General features: G+C 36.7%; 1 protein-coding gene across 2 annotated transcripts in view; it reads left to right on the forward strand.

Annotated features, from left to right (window-relative positions):
* Positions 1–19176, forward strand: part of CEP95 (centrosomal protein 95) — a 44279-nt gene that overhangs the window by 14553 nt on the left and 10550 nt on the right. For both annotated transcript variants that reach the window (XR_007146938.1, XM_047833142.1), the window contains exons 7-11: positions 7342–7461; positions 8006–8199; positions 10205–10317; positions 10639–10768; positions 11363–11513. Coding sequence is in view for 1 of the 2 variants with exons in the window: in XM_047833142.1 (XP_047689098.1) it covers positions 7342–7461; positions 8006–8199; positions 10205–10317; positions 10639–10768; positions 11363–11513 (708 nt within the window). In the remaining variant the exon portion in view is untranslated. The remainder of the gene's footprint in view (positions 1–7341; positions 7462–8005; positions 8200–10204; positions 10318–10638; positions 10769–11362; positions 11514–19176) is intronic.

Here is a 19176-nt window from a genome sequence, read left to right on the forward strand (position 1 = left end):
ACAAAATAGACACCAATCCCTTTCCTCATGGAGCTTGTATTCTGCTTGGGGAGGCAGCCAATAAGTAAGACAAGTAAGTGAAATACATAGTAAAATTAATCATATTCATCTTAGTATTTTAGAGCTTCTCAGAACACCAAGCCCAAAATAAGTTGTGGTTTGTATTTTTTTAATGGAAGAACAGGAATGCTGGATAGGCATTAAGTATATTAAATTGGGAATCCAGTGGCCAAATTCTCATCCAGACTCAGCTACTGGCTATGTGACTTTGGACAAGGCCCTTATCTTTCCTGAGCCCGTTTCTTAACATGTGAAATTGGAGAATTCAGCAAAACCATCTGAGAAATCCCTTTGAGCATTAGTACTTTGGTTCCAAAGAATAGACATTGAAATCCAAGGAATTAATGTTCAAAGAACCTCAATATGGAAGGTTAGACAGTAGACTAAAGGCATGTACTTGCCACTGGGATGAGCGAAGTAACAGAATGACCAGAGTCAATTGAAAGTAACAAAAGAATGCTTCTTGAAGGAAGAGAGTCAGGTGGATTGACAGAAGATGGAAGGGACTATGATTTTAGAAATGGTGTTCTGTGATAGCAACTACCGTGTAGAAAGGTTGCATCTGTAAGTGAGTTGTTTTCAGATTTTAACTATTCGGGTTATAATGCAATTAAGGCAAAAGAGAAAAGGTTGAGAGAAAAGCCAGGCTGAGGTGTTTTGGTTTGGTGTCATTAAGGGCTATGGTAACTTCCTTTTATATTTGGATTTAAGTCATCAGATAACTGTCACCGTATACATTCATAGGCATCTAACTTAGGCTTCAATTTCTGGGCTATGAATCTTATTTTTTTAATTGAGATATAATGAACATGTAACATTATGTTTCAGATATACAATCTATGGATTTTATGTTTACGTGTGTTGTGAAATGACTGTCCCAATAAAAGTCTAGTTAATATTTGTCACCGTAGATAGTGATGACAACTGTTAAGATCTATTCTCCTAGCAACTTATAGTATTAACTATAGTCATGCTGTGTATTTTATTCCCATGACTTAACTGGAAATTTGTACCTTTTGACCATCTTCACCCATTTTTTCCTACCCAGGGTTCCCCCTTATTTATGAAATGTCATATATGTTTATTATACTTACTAATGCTTGCAGTAGACAAGTGCAGAGACTTTTCAGTAATAAAACAGTATATCCTAAAACAGTCTAAAAATTATAAGGAAATTTGAGTGTGTCACTTTCAGTCTGACAAATTAAAAGTGCCAAATGTTAACTAAGCATGAAATTTTGGAGAAATTTTATCAAAAAGAAACAGCATATGAGTTTCTTTGTCATCCAAGAAACTGAAGAAAAAATGGACTCAGGTAAAAATGAATTAGCCTGGAGTCAAGTTGATGACAAATTTAGTTTAGGTAGTAGAGAAATTGTGGACCACGTTATGAATTTTGAGTATTAGATCTTAGATGCTCTTCGTGTAAAATATGAAGTTATGGAGTGAGATTCACATATTTTAAACATGTTGATGTGAAAATGGCCCTGTTGCTCTGGGTTGTGGAAAAGGAGAGCATAAAAAGAGGTGTTTGCTGGATTTTAAGAGACATCAAATGAACGTCAGACATTTTAAAATATGCAGTGTCTTGAAATACGTTGCATGGAGTTTGTGCAAGGTGAATTTTCCACTTTTAGTGTGATTATGTCAGTTAACCACTTTAGTAACTGAGTTTTCAGGATACATTCTCATACCTTCAAAGTGAGGAGTAAGTTTATGGTGAAGTCTTTCATTAAATTGAAGAAGGGATAAATAGTCATTTGTAGAGGAGGAGTCGTAAGTCTGTTTTGTTTGTGGGAAGTTTATGTATTGTAGATTTCTAAGGGAGCAAAGTGGATATTCCCTCAATTTCAGAACTATTTTAGTACAGCTCTCTAGTAACATTATAAAGCTGATTAAATATTAAGCATTCAAAAGTTAGACAAAACAATTTGACCTATAAATTTTTTATTATGGTATCAACCAGGATTCGTAGCTCAGAGATATACCCACAGAACAGCATTTCTACAATTCTCGCACCTATTTGTATTAGTATATTCCAGTAAAACACAAGCTAGGCACACCTGGCTAGCTTAGTCGGTACAGCATGCAACTCTTGATCCCAGAGTCGTGAGTTTGAGCCCCATGATGAATGTAGAGATTGCTTAAAAATAAAATCTTAAAACACACACACACACACATTTTATTTACAAAAACAGTTGGTGAGTCAGATTTGGACCTTGGGCCATAGTTTGCCAACCTCTGACCTAGAGAAAATCACCATTAACATTTTGATTTCTTTACTTACAGATATGCAAATGTGCATTGCATATGTTCTTTATTTGTTTTTAAAGTTTATTTATTTTTGAGAGAAAGTGACAGTGTGTGAGCGGGAGAGGGGCAGGCAGAGACAGAGGGAGACACAGAATCAGAGAAAGGCTCCAGGCTCTGAGCTGTCAGCACAGAGCTTGACATAAGGCTCGAACCCACGAGCAGTGAGATCGTGACCTGAGCTGAAGTCAGATGCCCAACTGACTGAGCCACCCAGGCGCCCCTCACATATGTTCTTTTAAAATACAGTCATACAGTGGGGCACCTGGGTGGCTCAGTCGGTTAAGTGTCTGACGTCCATTTGGGTCATGATCTCACCATTCGTGGGTTCGAGCCCCCCATCGGTCTCTGTGCTGACAGCACAGAGCCTGGAGCCTGATTCAGATTCTGTGTGTGTGTGTCTCTCTCTCTCTCTCCCTCTCCCCCAGTCACGGTCTCTGTCTCTCTCTCTCAAAAATAAACATTACTCTCTCTCTCAAAAATAAACATTAAGAAAAAAAATTTTTAATGTTTATTCATTTTTGAAAGAGCACAAGCAGGGGTGGCGTGGAGGGGCGGGGCACAGAATCTGAAGCAGGCAAGGCATATGAGTAATTTTATTTTGCTTTTTTTTTTTTTTTTTTTTTTTTTTTGCAGGGCGATCTATGTGGTTTTCTTTTTTTTTTTAATTTAAAAAAATTTTTTTAATTTACATCCAAATTATTTAGCATATAGTGCAACAGTTATTTCAGGAGTAGATTCCTTAATGCCCCTTACCCATTTAGCCTATCGTCCTCCCACAGCCCCTCTAGTAACCCTCTGTTTGTTCTCTATATTTAAGAGTCTTTTATGTTTTGGCCCCCTCCCTGTTTCTATATTATTTTTGCTTCCCTTCCCTTATGTTCATCTGTTCTGTGTCTTAAAGCCCTCATATGAGTGAAGTCATATGAGATTTGTCTCTGACTAATTTTGCTTAGCATAATACCCTCTAGTTCCGTCCACATATTTGCAAACAGCAAGATTTCATTTTTTTTTTGATTGCCAAGTAATACTCCATTGTATATATATACACCACATCTTCTGTATCCATTTATCCATCAGTGGACATGTGGGCTCTTTCTATACTTTGGCTATTGTCAATAGCGCTGCTATAAACATTGGGGTGCATGCGCCCCTTTGAAACAGCATCCCTGTATCCCCTTGGATAAATACCTAGTAGTGCAATTGCTGGGTCTAGGGTAGTTCCATTTTCAATTTTTGAGGAACCTCCATACTGTTTACCAGAGTGGGCTCACCAGTTTGCATTCCCACCAGCAGTGCAGAAGAGATCCTCTTTGTCCACATCCTTGCCAACATCTGTTGTTGCCTGAGTTGTTAATGTTAGCCATTCTGACAGGTGTGGGGTAGTATCTCATTGTGATTTTGATTTGTATTTCCCTGATAATGAGTGATGTTGAGCATTTTTTCATGTGTCAGTTGGCCATCTGGATGTCTTCTTTGGAGAAGTGTCTATTCATGTCTTTTGCCCATTTCTTCACTGGATTATTTGTGTTTTGGGTGTTGAGTTTGATAAGTTCTTTATAGATTTTGGATACTAACCCTTTATCTGATGTGTCATTTGCAAATATCTTCTCCCATTCCGTCGGTTGCCTTTTAGTCTTGCAGATTGTTTCCTTCGCTGTGCAGAAGGCTTTTATTTTGATGAGGTCCCGATAGTTCATTTTTGCTTTTGTTTCCCTTGCCTCTGGAGACGTGTTGAGTAAGAAGTTGCTGTGGCCAAGATCAAGGAGGTTTTTGCCTGCTTTCTCCTCGAGGATTTTGATGGCTTCCTGCCTTACATTGAGGTCTTTCATCCATTTTGAGTTTATTTTTGTGTCTGGTGTAAGAAAGTGGTCCAGGTTCATTCTTCTGCATGTCGCTGTCCTGTTTTCCCAGCACCATTTGTTGAAGAGACTATCCTTATGCCATTGGATATTCTTTTCCTGCTTTGTCGAAGATGAGTTGGCCATACGTTTGTGGGTCCATTCCTGGATTCTCTGTTCTGTTGAATTGATCTGAGTGTCTGTTTTTGTGCCAGTACCATACTGTCTTGATGATTACAGCTTTGTAGTACAGCTTGAAGTCCGGGATTGTGATGTCTGTAGCTTTGGTTTTCTTTTTCAAGATTGCTTTGGCTACCTGGGGTCTTTTCTGTTTCCATACAAATTGTAGGATTGTTTGTTCTAGCTCTGTGAAGAATGCTGGTGTTACTTTGTTAGGGATTGCATTGAATATGTAAATTGCCTTGGGTAGTATTGACATTTTAACAATATTTGTTTTTCCTATCCAGGAGCATGGAATATTTTTCCTTTTTTTTTTTTTTTTTTTGTTATTTTGATTTTTTTTTAATTGAAGTATAGTTGACACAATATTACATTAGTTTCAGGTGTACAACATAGTGATTTGACAACTATATATGTTACGCTATGCTCACCCCAAGTATAGTTACCATTTGTCACCATACATTATTATTAATTCTGTTGACTATATTCCCTATGAGGTTCCTTTCATCCCTGGGACTTTTCAGTCCATAACTGGAAGCCTGTGTGCCTCCCACTCCTCTTTACCCATTTTGCCCATCCCCCTACTACTTCCTGTATAGAAACCATCAGTTCTCTGTATTTATGCATCTTTTTCTTCTTTTTCTGTTTGTTCTTTTGCTTTGTTTTTTGGATTCCATATATAAGTGAAATCGTATGGTATTTGTCTTTCTCTGACTTATTTCACTTAGTGTGATACTCTCTAAGTCTACCCATGTTGTAAATAGCAAGCTCTCCTTTTTTTTTATTTTATTTTTTTAATTTACATCCAAATTAGTTAGCATATAGTGCAACAATGATTTCAGGAGTAGATTCCTTAATGCCCCTTACCCATTTAGCCCATCCCCCCTTCCACCACCCCTCCAGCAACCCTCAGTTTGTTCTCCATATTTAAGAGTCTCTTATGTTTTGTCCCCCTCCCTGTTTTTATATTATTTTTGCTTCCCTTCCCTTATGTTTATCTGTTTGTCTCTTAAAGTCCTCATATGAGTGAAGTCATATGATATTTGTCTTTCTCTGATTAATTTTGTTTAGCATAATATCCTCCAGTTCCATCCACGTAGTTGCAAATGGCAAGATTTCATTCTTTTTGATTGCCGAGTAATACTCCATTGTGTATATACACCTCATCTTCTTTATTCATCCATCGATGGACATTTGGGCTCTTTCTATACTTTGGCTATTGTTAATAGTGCTGCTATAAACCTGGGGGTGTATGTGTCTCTTTGAAAAAGCACACCTGTACCCCGTGGATCAATGCTTAGTAGTGCAATTGCTGGGTCGTAGGGTAGTTCTATTTTTAGTTTTTTGAGGAACCTCCATACTGTTTTCCGGAGTGGCTGCACCAGCTTGCATTCCCAGGCAAGATCTCATTTTTTATGACTAATACTCCTCTGTGTGTGTGTGTGTGTGTGTGTGTGTGTGTGTGTGTGTGTACGCGCGCCACATCTTTATTCCTTCATTTATCAATGGACAGTGGGTTTGTTTCCATATTTGGCTATTGTAAATACTGCAGTAAATATGGGTGCATATATCTTTTCAAGTTAGTGTTATTGTTTTCTTGGGGGTAAATATGCAGTAGTGGAATTACTGGAACATAAGGGATTTCTGTTTTTATTTATTTATTTTTTGAGGAACGCTCATACTATTTTCCATAGTGGCTGTACCAATTTACATTTCCACCAACAGTGCACAAGAGGTCCTTTTTCTCCACATCTTTGCCAACACTTACTTTTTGTCTTTTTGATTCAAGCCTTTCTAACAAGTATAAAGTGATAGCTCATTGTAATTTTGATATGTATTTCCCTTGATGATTAGTGATGTTGAGCACCTTTTCTTGTGTCTGTTGGCCATCTGTATGTTTTCTTTGGAAAAGCATCTATTCAGGTCCTATGCCTATTTTTTAATTGGATTTTTTTTTGGATTTTGATGTTGAGTTATAAAGTTCTTTATATATTGTGGATATTAATCTTTTATAAGATATATCATTTGTTGGGGTGCCTGGGTGGCACAGTCGGTTAAGCGTCCGACTTCAGCCAGGTCACGATCTCGCGGTCCGTGAGTTCGAGCCCCGCGTCGGGCTCTGGGCTGATGGCTCGGAGCCTGGAGCCTGTTTCCGATTCTGTGTCTCCCTCTCTCTCTGACCCTCCCCCGTTCATGCTCTGTCTCTCTCTGTCCCAAAAATAAATAAACGTTGAAAAAAAAATTAAAAAAAAAAGATATATCATTTGCAAATATCTTCTCCTGTTCAGTAGTTTTTTTATTTTGTTGATGGTTTCCTTTGCTGTGCAGAAAGTTTTTATTTTAGTGTAATCCCAATAGTTTATTTTTTGCTTTTGTTTCCCTTGCCTGAGGAGACCTATCAGAAAACTGCTGCTAAGGCTGATGTCAAAGAGATTACTGCATATGTTTTCTTCTGGGAATTTTGTGGTTTCATGTCTCACACTTAGTTGTTTAATCCATTTTGAGGTAATTTTTGTGTATGGTGTTTCATTCTTTTGCATATAGCTGTCCAGTTTTCCTACCATCGTTTATTGAAGAGACTATCCTTTCCCCATTGTATATTCTTACCTCCTTTGTTGTAGATTAATTGACCATATAAGCATGGGGTTTATTTCTGGGCTCTCTTTTCTGTTCTTTTGATCTATGTGTCTGTTTTTGTGGCACCTATTTTTCTAAAGCAAAGCAATGTGATGTGAAGCTTTGTTTTTAATTTGTATAAATGGTTCTGGGCTATAGAACTAGATCTTACTCTCTGGTGGTTATTAAAAGTAATGGGTAGTTTGAACAATCAGACCAACATAGTTCTAGGATTACGTCATTCCTGAGATTTATATCCTCTGGATACAAAATTCTTGGTTTTTAGTATATCATTCGGCAGTAAAAAAATTCTTTTTAATATTTTCTTTTCTAGGTACCGAAGGCCCTAACCAAATGCAGTCCAAAAAAGCCCCAACTCTATTACATGAAGAAGTGCTACACCCTCCCTCATCTAGTTTTTTGTCCAAGAGTAGGACATCCTTTGTTGAAGACAGTGAGTAGTAACGTGTTATTAGTGACACTACTGCTGTGAGTTAGAGCCAAAAGTTGTTTCCTGGGATACTTTCGGATGCTATTAGTCTTTTCACTTTTGTTGCTTTATGCTTTATGTGATTCTTTTTGGTTTTACATGATTATATTTGTAAACATTTCCTATTATGAGTTCTGATTTCTTAAGATGGTTTTTGGTCACATGTTGTGCATCTGCTATTTTCTAACTCTTCTCTCAAAGACTTTAGGACAATACAAGTTTCTCATATGTTAGCACATCAGTTTACGGTCTTCCAGTTATTAAGGAATGACAAAACATAGCAATTTGAAAAATATTCTCATTTCTTACTGTTATGTCTGGGATTTTTATTAGTATTACATAAAGTCATTGTTAATGGCGAACTAGCTGTATAACCTGTGGGTGAACCATAATTTCTGTAGCTGTATTCCAGCCATTTAGGTTTTTAGTACCTATAGGCATGTATATATATCAAATGATGTGTTTCTTACAGTTTCATCTTAATGTCCACTTTATTTTTGCTACTTAGTGGAAATTCCTTCTGTGGATGTGATTCCAAGTGCTAGGAAACTAGGGGAGCCTATTCAATCAGCTATTCCTTTACATCCACCCTACCACCCTTCAGAGCCTCGAGCACCCTGTCCCATAGGAAAAGAATACTTGCGCTCAAGTCACATCTCCCCTGCTGTGAATTCTACTGGAGAGGGCACTGCATTTTCTGTGGTAAGTGGAAAAGCTTACTTTCAATGAGATGGATGTCTATCAATTTAAAGACGTCTCTGCTAGAATGGTAATTATAGACACTGCACTAACCCAAGCACCGTACTTCTTAAATTTTGCCTCTGGGTATACTTACATGTTCTTACTCTAGAACAGTGGGGGTGAATGTATAGAAAGGAAAATAGTAAGAACTAATGACACATTGTTTATTTTGTGTCATGCACAGTTCTAGGTACTTTACTGGTATTGAGTAATTTACTCCTCAACAGCTGTGGAGTAGGTACTTTTTTTTTAATTTCCCAAGGGGAAGCTGATATAAAGAGATTAAGTATCTAGTCTGAGGTCACACAACAACTGTAGAGTCGGGATTTGAACTCCGTATTCTAGGGGCACCTGGGTGGCTCAGTTGGTTGAGCGTCCGGCTTTGGCTCAGGTCATGATCTCACGGCTCATGAATTCGAGCCCCTTGTTGGGTTCTGTGCTGACAGCTCAGAGCCTGGAGACTGCTTCCGATTCTGTCTCTCTCTGCCCCTCTCTTGCTCAGGCGTGCTCACACACGCGCTCTTTCTCACTTTCTCTCTTTCTCAAATATAAATAAACATTAAAAAAAAAAAAACACCTTTTTTTTTAAATTCAATATTCTAGTTTCAGAACCCGTATTCTATGTCCCTAGTTAAATCACTGAAAGTTTAATAAGAAAGTATGAAAAACAACCTTTCATCCGTATTCCTATTATCCAGTGTGAACTGCTAGTAATATCTTGGTCTTTTTGCTTCTACTGTACTTTAGGAAGAAAAAAATCCATTTTTATAATTATCCTGTCCCTATCCTCCTAGAAACGAACATGTAGGGATATGCAGGTGGTGAATTTATAAACAATGATACATTTTCATTATTAAAAAATTCAGAGTACATAGAAGTATGAAGATGAAATGAGCATCATTAGCATTAGGTGGCCATCATTCTAAACATTCTGTGCATCTATTCAGGTAGGAAGGTGGATAAGTTAGAAAAAAGGGATCCTAGGATTATGATTACATTTGGGGGACTTTTAGAGAGGGGTGGTAGAAGGGCTTCTGAGTTGCTGGTAGTATTCTATTTCCTGACCTGAGTGGCATTTAAATGGGAATACTCCTTTTGAAATAATTCTTCAGCAGGACACTTAAACTTCAATAATAAGTTTTTAAAAATGTGATTGTTTTTATACTTGTTATTTACTAAAAAGCGTTAAATTTAATTTCACTTACACAAGAAACACATAAGTGAAGTTGAAGAGATTCTTTTTTTTTTTTTTTAACTTTTTAAAATGTTTTATTTATTTTTGAGAGAGAGAGACAGAGCACAAGTAGGGGAGGGGCAGAGAGAGAGGGAGACACAGAATCCAATGCAGGCTCCAGGCTCTGAGCTCTTAGTTAGCACAGAGCCCGACGTGGGGCTCAAACCCACAAACCATGAGATCATGACCCGAGCTGAAGTCGGACACTTAAACGACTGAGCTACCCAGGCACCCTAAAGTGAAGAGATTCTTAAACATCAAATGTCTCTTCATAAGATTTCCTCTGAAGTTAAGAAATAAATTGTTAAAAATGTTAAGCATTTATATTCATAACGTTTGATTTTTAACTGTTTCAATTTTAGACAGTTTCTGTTGACTTCTTGATACCAAAGAGAATTATTTTAGTACTCACCACTTGTGATTTGATCACTTTTTCATTGTCCAGGTTTAGCCATAACCCTTGAATTTTCTTGTTGGAGAACACCTCACCTGCCTTTATATTTGAATGGCATCCTGACCCACACTTTTTGTCTGAGTACATGTTTATAGACATTTGTTCCTTTGGTATTGAGGATCAAGAGAGTATTTTGACAAATATGTTTAAAAAAGTAAAACGTGGAGAATAAAGGTACCTAGTTGTGTGCCATAGGACCTCCCTTTTCCTCCCCCACCGAAAATGTTTTTATGTGACATCTTTGTATCCTTTTCAAATCAACTCTTTGTTTTTAACAGGAATCAGATAATAGAGTTCTCTTAACTTCTAAGTTGCCTAAAGATAGCAAACAGGAAATGGTTTCAGCTCAGATCCAAAGCCCTAGGACAAGGAAACTTCCCACAGGAAAAAGGTAATATTACTGCACTCTGTTTTTAGTCTGTTTGCAAAGGGATTTGAAGAAAGGTGTGTACTCTCTGACCTTAGCTGTGAAGACCAGTATGAATCTGTTAAAGCATGCATTAGACTATTACTATTACTTAGTATAGTATACTATACTTAGTATACTTAGTATACTTAGTATAGTATACTATTACTTAGACTATTACTATTACTTAGTATAGTAATAGTAATATTACTATTACTATTACTTAGACTGTTACTATTACTTAGACTATTTTGTCTAAGTAATGTTACTTGGCTACTTAAATGTCACATGGTCATTTTATTACAGATATGAAGGTAGACCTACAGTCTCATCCTGGGATTCACCCTTCTCCCAGAGGGCAAGGAAGAGGTTAACAGAACAAGAAATACACGCAGTTTCCGAGAAACTCTCTCAACGGCTCTCTGAACTAGATTGGGCAAGTCTTGTTTTTTATCTATATTGCAATTGCCATAGTTGGTGAGTATTTAAGTGGTCTTCCAGTCGAAGATGGAAGCTAAGCTAAGGTACTAAAATTAGTTGTGTCTTAATTACTGTAAAAATGTTCCATTAATCAGGCAGATAGGACATAGGATGAGAAGTCGTCTCCACCTAGCCTTTCATGATATAACCAAATTTGGTATGGATTTAACCAGATTTTTGTTGAATTCTGATGAAAGTTATTCACTTAATTATTTACTTTTTAAAAAAAATTTTTTTTTTAAAATTTTTTTTTTTCAACGTTTATTTATTTTTGGGACAGAGAGAGACAGAGCATGAGCGGGGGAGGGGCAGAGAGAGAGGGAGACACAGAATCGGAAGCAGGCTCCAGGCTCCGAGCCATCAGCCCAGAGCCCGATGCGGGGCTCAAACTCACGGACCGTGAGATCGTGGCCTGAGCTGAAGTCGGATGCTTAACCGACTGAGCCACCCAGGCGCCCCAAGAAGAAGCTTTTTAAAGATTCTGTCTACTCTTTCTTACTTGCATTCTGCTGAAATCAATGAAAGATGTTAAAAAGTATTTTCTCAATAGATGTTAAAAAGTGCCCTGGGTGATCGAATTAAAGAAAAGACTGGCTACGAAGATGATATTGGAAATGAAGAGATGGAGAGTGGAAATGATGAGACACTGTCTCAACACAGTGACAGCATCATGGAGTATGGGCCGAAGAAGCGAAGGCCAGGTACTTCTTCTCCCAGAGAAGCCAGGATGAGGTCCTAGGGAACCATGCAGGCACATCCATTGGTCTATAATGACTGGCTTTTTCGTTTTAAATATTTTAGAAATACGTAAAAGGATAAAAAATAATAGCTCTATCTTCACCATCTAAAAGTAGCAGATGCTAACAGTTATATGTGTGCTTTACACCTTTTTTGTTTAAAAATAAGAGTTAAAATCCCCTCTGCCCTCCCTGCAGTCCATTTTTTTCCTCCTTCAAAGAAACAATTCTCTCAAAGTTGATATCTTCTTATCCCAGTTTTTATTGTTTATTGATTTTTTTGTTTGAGATAAAATTGACATATAACATTGTATTTGTTTAAGGTGTATAGGTGCTTGCTTCAGCACACGTAATAAAATCATTTAAGGTGTACAGTGTAATGATTTGACATGTTTATATATATGTGTGTGTGTGTGTATATATATATACACACACACACACATATATATGTATGTATTTTTTTTTACGTTTATTTTTTTTGAGAGAGAGTGAGCAAGAGTGGGAGAGGGGCAGAGAGAGAATCCCAAGTAGGCTCTGTACTGTCAGTGCAGAGCCTGATGCAGGGCTGGAACTCATGAACCATGACATCATGACCTGAACCAAAATCCAGAGTCAGACACCTAACCGAATGATCCACCTAGGCGCCCCTTGATATATTTATATATTGCAAAATGATTACCACAGTAAGTTTAGTTAATATCACTTGACATAGTTACAAATTTTTTGTTAATAACTTTTAAGGTTGATTTTTTGCAACTTTCAAATATGCAATATAGTATTGTTAACTATAGTTTCCATGCTGTATATTATATCCCCAGAACTTATTTATCTTATAATTGGAAGTTTGTACCTTTTGAGCACCTTCACGCCCACCTTTGGCAACCACTATTCTATTCTCTGTGTCTGTGAGTCTGGTGTTTTAGATTCCACATATAAGTGAGATCATACATTATTTGTCTTTCTTTGACTTATTTCACTTACCACAATGCCCTCAAAGCCATCCATGCTGTTATAGATGGCAGGATTTCCTTTTTTTTCTATGGATGAATAATACCTGTTTATATATGTTTTTTTCTTTATCCATTTATCTGTGGATGGGCACTTAGGTTGTTTCTGTATCTTTGCTATTTTAAATAATGCTGCAGTGAACATGAGGGTGCATGTATCTTTTTGAGGTAGTGATTTCTTTTCACTTCTGGGTCATTTGGTGTTCTTAAGTTTTTAAGGAACCTCCATACTGTTTTATTTATTTTGAATACTGTTTTACTTAGTGGCTACACCAATTTACATTCCCCCTAACAATGCACAAGTGTTCCCTTTTCTCTCCATCCTCTCCAACACTTGGTATCTCTTGTGTTTTTGATAATAGCCATTATTCTGGGGCGCCTGGGTGACCCAGTGGGTTAAGTGTCCAACTCTTGATTCCGGCTCAGGTCATGATCTCACGGTTCATAAGATCAAGCCCCACTTCAAGCCTGCTTGGGATTCTCTCTCCCTCTCTTTGCCCCTCCCCCACTCGCATGCATGCTCACTTGCTCTCTCAAAATAAACTTAAAAAAAAAAGGTAATAGTCATTATTCTAATCAGCGTAAGATGACATCTCATGGTGATTTGGATTTGCATTTCTCTGATAGTGATGTTGAACACCTTTTCGCATACCTCTTGGCTCTTTGTGTGTTGTCTTTAGCAAAATAACTATTCAGTTCCTCTGTCCATTTTTTTAATTGGATAGGTTTTTTTTACTATTAAGTTGTATGAGTTCCTTATATATTTTGGATATTAATCCTGTATCGGATATCTGATTTGCAGATATTTTCTCCTGTTTGGTAGATTGCCTTTTCATTTTGTTGATAGTTTCCTTGGCAGTGCAGAAGCTTGGTATGGTACCACTTGCTGATTTTTGCTTTTGTTGCTTTTGCTTTTGGTGTCATATCCAAAAAAATGATTGCTGAGACCAATGGCAAGGAGCTTACCCCCTGTTTTCTTCTAGGAGTTTATGATTTCGGGTCTTACATCCAAATCTTTAGTTCATTTTGAGTTGATATTTGCATATGGCGTAAGATAGGTTACAGTTTCATCCTTGTGAAATGTGGCTGTCCAGTTTTTCTAGCACCATTTATTGAAGAAACTCTCCTTTCCCTATTGAATATTCTTGGGTCACTTGTTGTAAATTAATTGACAATACATATGGGGGTTTATTTCTTGGCTCTCTATTCTGTTCCATTGATCTGTGTGTCTTTTACGTCAGTACCATATTGTTTTGATACTATAGCTTTGTAATACAGTTTGAAATCAGGAAGTGTGATGTCTCCAGCTTTGTTCTCCTTTTTAAGGATCACTTTGGTTATTTGAGGTGTTTTGTGGTTCCATACAAATTTTGTGACTATTCTATTTGTGTGAAAATACCATTGGGATTTTGATAGGGATTACATTGAGTCTGTAGATCACTTGGGTGGTAACGGTATTAATGCTTTCAATCCTTGAACATGGAATATCTTCCCATTTATTTGTGTCTTTCTTTCATCGGTGTCCTGTAGCTTTCAGTGTACAGGTTTTTCACTTTCTTGGTTAAGTTTATTCCTAGGTATTTTATTCTTTTCTGAATTATCATTCAAGTATAATTAATATACAATGTTACTTTCAGGTGTATAGCGATTCAATAATTCTATAAATTTCTCAGTACTTATCAAGATCAGTATATTCTTAATCTGCTTTATCTATTGCAGCCACCAGTTGCCAGAGTATTTAAGAGTCTGTTTTTTGTTGTTGTTGTCTTTTTTTTTTTTTTTTTTAATTCACATACAGGTGAAATCATATGGTATTTGTCTTTCTCTGATTTAACTTAGCATTCTATTCTCTAGATCACCCATGTTGCAAATTGCAAGATTTCATTTTTTATGGCTGTCTTTTTGAAGCATTGTAAATGGGATTGTTGTCTTAATTTCTCTTTCTTATAGTTATTAGCATATAAAAGGTAACTGATTTTTGTATACTGATTTTGTATCTTGCAGCTTTGTTTTTTTATTTATTTTTTGAGAGAAAGAGTGTGAGCTGGAGAGGGGCAGAGAGGATCTGAAGCAGGCTCCAAGCTATCAGTGCAAAGCCCATTGTGGGGCTCGAGCTCATGAACCATGAGATCGTGACCTGCACTGAAGTCTGACACTTAACCAACTGAGCCACCCAGGTGCCCCTAAAGATTTTATTTTTAAGTAATCTCTGCACGCAACCTAAACTCACAACCCTGAGGTCAAGAGTCACATACTCCACTGACTGAGCCAGCCAAGTGCCCCTGAATGCTTTCTTTCTTACCTAATTGGTCTGGCTAGGACTTCCACTACTATATTGTATATGTGTATATATACAACATATGTATATGTATAAAGGTAGTGAGAGTAGGTATTGTCTTGTTACTGAAATGAGAAGAAACACTTTAGCTTTTCACCCTTGACTATAATGTTAGCTGTGGGCTTATCAAATATGGCCTTTATTATATTGAGTACATTCCCTTTATACACAGTTTGTTGAGAGTTTTTATCATGAATGGGTGTTGAATTTTATTAAATGCTTTCTTTGTGTCTGTTGAGATGATCGTATTTTTATCCTACATTTTGTTAATGTGAATCACATTGATTGGTGGATGTTGAACCATCTTTGCACTCCTGGAATAAATCCCACTTCATATGGTGTGTGATCCTTTTAATATACTGTTGAACTCATTTGCTAATTATTTTGTTAAGGATTTTCGTTCACATCAGTGTTCATCCATATTCATTTTGCATTGATGTTCATCATCATGCTGGCCTTCTAGAATGAGTTTGGAAGTGTTCTTCCTCTTCTGTTTTTTGGAAGAGTTTGAGAAGGACTGCTATTCTTCTTTAAATGTTTGGTAGAATTTACCAGTGAAGCTGACTTTTTGTTGGATGGTTTTTGAGTACTGATGTAATCTTACTTGTAATTAGTTTTTCCGGTTTTCTATTTCTTCATGACTAAATCCTGGTACATTTGATGTTTTTAGGAATTTATCCATTTCTTGTAGGTTGTTCAATTTGTTGGCATAAAATTGTTCATAGTAGTTTCTTAGGATCCTTTGTATTTCTGTGGTATTTATTAGTTGTAATGTCTCCTTTTTCATTTCCAATTTTATTTGAGTCTTTCCTCTTTTTCCCTTGGATAAGTCTGGCTAAAGGTTTATCTCTATTTTATGTGGCACCTGGGTGGCTCAGTTGGTTTAGCATCCAACTCATGGTTTCCGCTCAGGTTATGGTCTCATGGTTCATGAGTTCGAGCCCCACATCAGGCTCTGTGCTGACAGTGTGGAGCCTGCTTGGGATTCTGTCTCCCTCTCTTTCTGCTGCTCCCCTGCTTGCTCTCTCTCTCTCCCAAAATAAATACATACATTTAAAAAAATTTAAATAAATGTTTATCCTTATTTTTTCAAAGAAACACAGCTCTTAGTTTCATTGACCTTTCTTTTGTTGTTGTTGTCTGTTTCACTTATTTCTGTTCCGATCATTGTTATTCCCTTCCTTCCAACTTTGGGCTTTGTTCTTTTTTCCCTGGGTCCTTACAGTGTAAATTTAGGTTGTTTGAGATGTTGTTTCTTTTTTTCTCCCAATTTTTTTGAGATCTAGTTGATAAATAGCACTGTGTATGTATATGGTGCAGTGACTGGATTTACCTATCATGTGAAATGATTACAATAAGTTAATATCCATTGTCTCCTATAGATATAAGAAAAAAAAGTTTTCCCTTGTGTTGAGAACTCTTAGGATCTACAATAACTTTCAAATATACCATATGGCAGAATTAACTATAGTCATGTTTTACATTATATTCCCAGTACTAATTTATCTTATAACTAAAAGCTTGTACCTTTTGACCACCTTCATCAAATTCCTCCACCCACCCCCTGCCTCTGATAACCAGAAATCTGGTCTCTTTTTCTATGAGTTTAGCTTTTTTTTTTTTTTTTTTTTTTTTTTTGTAGATTCCACATCTAAGTGTTTGGTTTCTTTTTCTTTTAGATCTTACAAGTGAGATCATACAATAATCCTCCGAGGGTCCACCCATGTTGTCACAAATGATAGGATTTTCTTTTTTATGACTGAATAATTCATCCATCATTGTACATTTATGTTTCCGTGTCTTGGCTATTATAAATAATGCTGCTGTGAACATGGGGTAGCAGATAATCTTTTCAACAGTGTTTTTGTTTTCCTTGGATGTATTTCAAAAGATGAAATTGCTGCATCATATGGTAATGCATCTATTTTTAATTTTTTGAGGAACTGCCATCTGGTTGTACCAGTTTACATTCCCACCAACAGTGCACAAGGGTTCCCTTTATTCCATATCCTTGCCAACACTTTTTATGTCTTGTCTTTTGTTGGTAGCCATTCTAATAGGCATGAAGTGATACTTCATTGTAGTTTTAATTTGCATTTCTGTAATGATTAGTGCTGCTGAGCACTTGATGTACCTGTTGGCCGTTTGTAGATCTTCTTTGGAAAATGTCTATTCTGTTCCTTTGCCCATTTTTAAATTTGGTTTTTGCTATTGAGTTGTACACATTTGTTTTTTGGTTTCAGTTGGTGAGAGAGAGCACACACGTGAGCAGGGGAGGGGCAGAGAGAGAGGCAGAGAGAGAATCCCAAGCAGGCTCTCCAGATGTAGGGCTCAATCTCACAGTGAGATCATGACCTGAGCCAAAATCAAGAGCTGGAGGTTTAACCAACTGAGCCACACAGGCATCCCAAGTTGTATGAGTTCTTTATGTATTTTGGATATTAACCCCTCATCAGATCTCTAATTTGCAAACTTTTTCCCATTCCAGAAGACTTTTAGTTTGATGTAGTTCCACTTGTTTTTTATTTTGCTGCTTATACTACTTTAGGTGTCCTATCTTTCCTGTTTTCAGACGTATGCATTTATTGCTATGAACTTCCATCTTAGAACTTCTTTTTGCTACATCCTATAATTTTGATATGTTGTATTTCCTTTTCCATCTGAAGATTTTTAAAAAGTTCTCCTTTGATTTCTTCTTTGACCTTTTAGTTGTTCAGTAGCATGTTGTTTAATCTCCAGATGTTTGTGAACTGATTGTCCATTTTCTTCTTGTAATTGCTTTCTAAATTTCATACCATTGTGGTCAGAAAAGATGCCTGATAGGATTCAATTTTCTAACTTAAGACTTGTTTGGTGCCCTAACATGTGATCGGTCCTGGAGTATGTTCTTGTATGCTTAAGAAGAATGTATATTCTGTTGCTTTGGGATAGAATATTCTGTAAATGCCTGTTATCTGGTCAAAAGTATGGAATTTAAGCATCTTTATATGCTCCTATGCTGGATACATAAATACTAAGAAGTGTTAATAAACAGTATATAACATTTCCATCATTATGTAACAGTCGCCTTTGTCTCTTGTTACTGTCTTTGTCTTAAAAGTTTGTTTTGTTTGATAAAAGTATAGCTACCACAGCTTTCTTTTGGTTTCCATTTGTGTGAAATGCCTTTTTCTATCCCTTCACTTTTATTCTGCATGGACAGTGTCCCTAAACCTAAAGTGAGTCTCTATTTAGAGTCAGTGTGTAGTTGTGTTTTCTTTTTAATCCATTCAGCCACTCTGTGTCTTTTGATTGGAAAATTTACTCCATTTACATTTAAAGTAATTATTAATAGGTGTCAACTTAGTGTTGACATTTGGTTAGTTTTCTGGCTGTTTTGTAATACCTCTGTTCCTTCTCTTGCTTGCTTTGTGATTTGATGATTTTCTTTAAGGGTATGCTTACACTTCTTTATTTTTTGTGTATTGTAGGTTTCTCTTCCTGCTCCTATACTTTGTTTTTGATACCATAATTTACATCTTTTCATCTTGTGTATCCAGTGACAAATTATTGTAGTTGTTTTTGCTACTTCTTTTAACCTTTATGCCAGATTTACATGTGCTTTACCCACCACTGTCACAATGTTGGACTTTCCTGAATTATATATTTACTTTTACCAGTGAGATTTTACTTTTATATGCTTTCCTGTTACTAAATAGCACCCTTTTATTTCTTTTTGAAGAAGCGCCTTTAAAATTTCTTTTAAGGCTGTTCTGGTGTTGGTGAACTGCTTCAGCTTTTGCTTATTTGAAAACTATTTCTCCAGTTCCAAAGGACAGTTTTGCCGAGTAAAATAGTTTTCCTTGGCCATTTTTTTCTTTCAGCATTTTGAATATATTGTGCCATTCCCTTCTGGCCTGCAAACTTTCTCCTGAAAAATCTAAGGATAGTCATATGGGGGTTCCCTGGTAAATAACAAGTTGTTTTTCTCTTGCTGATTTTAAGGTTCTCTCAAATTAAATTTGACAGTTTAGTTATAATGTGTCTTAGAGTGGGATCTTTGGATTCATCTTATTTGAAAGTTTCTGGGCTCCCTGAATCTGGGTGTCTGTTTCCTTTACCCAGGTTAGGGGAGTTTTCAGCCATTATTTCTTTGAATTAGCTTTCTGCCTTTTTCTCTCTCTCCTCCTTCTGGGACCTCTATAGTGTGAATATTGCTCCACTTGATGGTGTCCCACAAATCCCTTAAGCTGTCTTCACTCTTTTTCATTCTTTTTGCTCATCTGTTTGGATAAGTTCCACT

The sequence above is a fragment of the Prionailurus viverrinus genome, chromosome E1 (assembly GCF_022837055.1).
Source record: "Prionailurus viverrinus isolate Anna chromosome E1, UM_Priviv_1.0, whole genome shotgun sequence".
Lineage (NCBI taxonomy): Eukaryota > Metazoa > Chordata > Mammalia > Carnivora > Felidae > Prionailurus > Prionailurus viverrinus.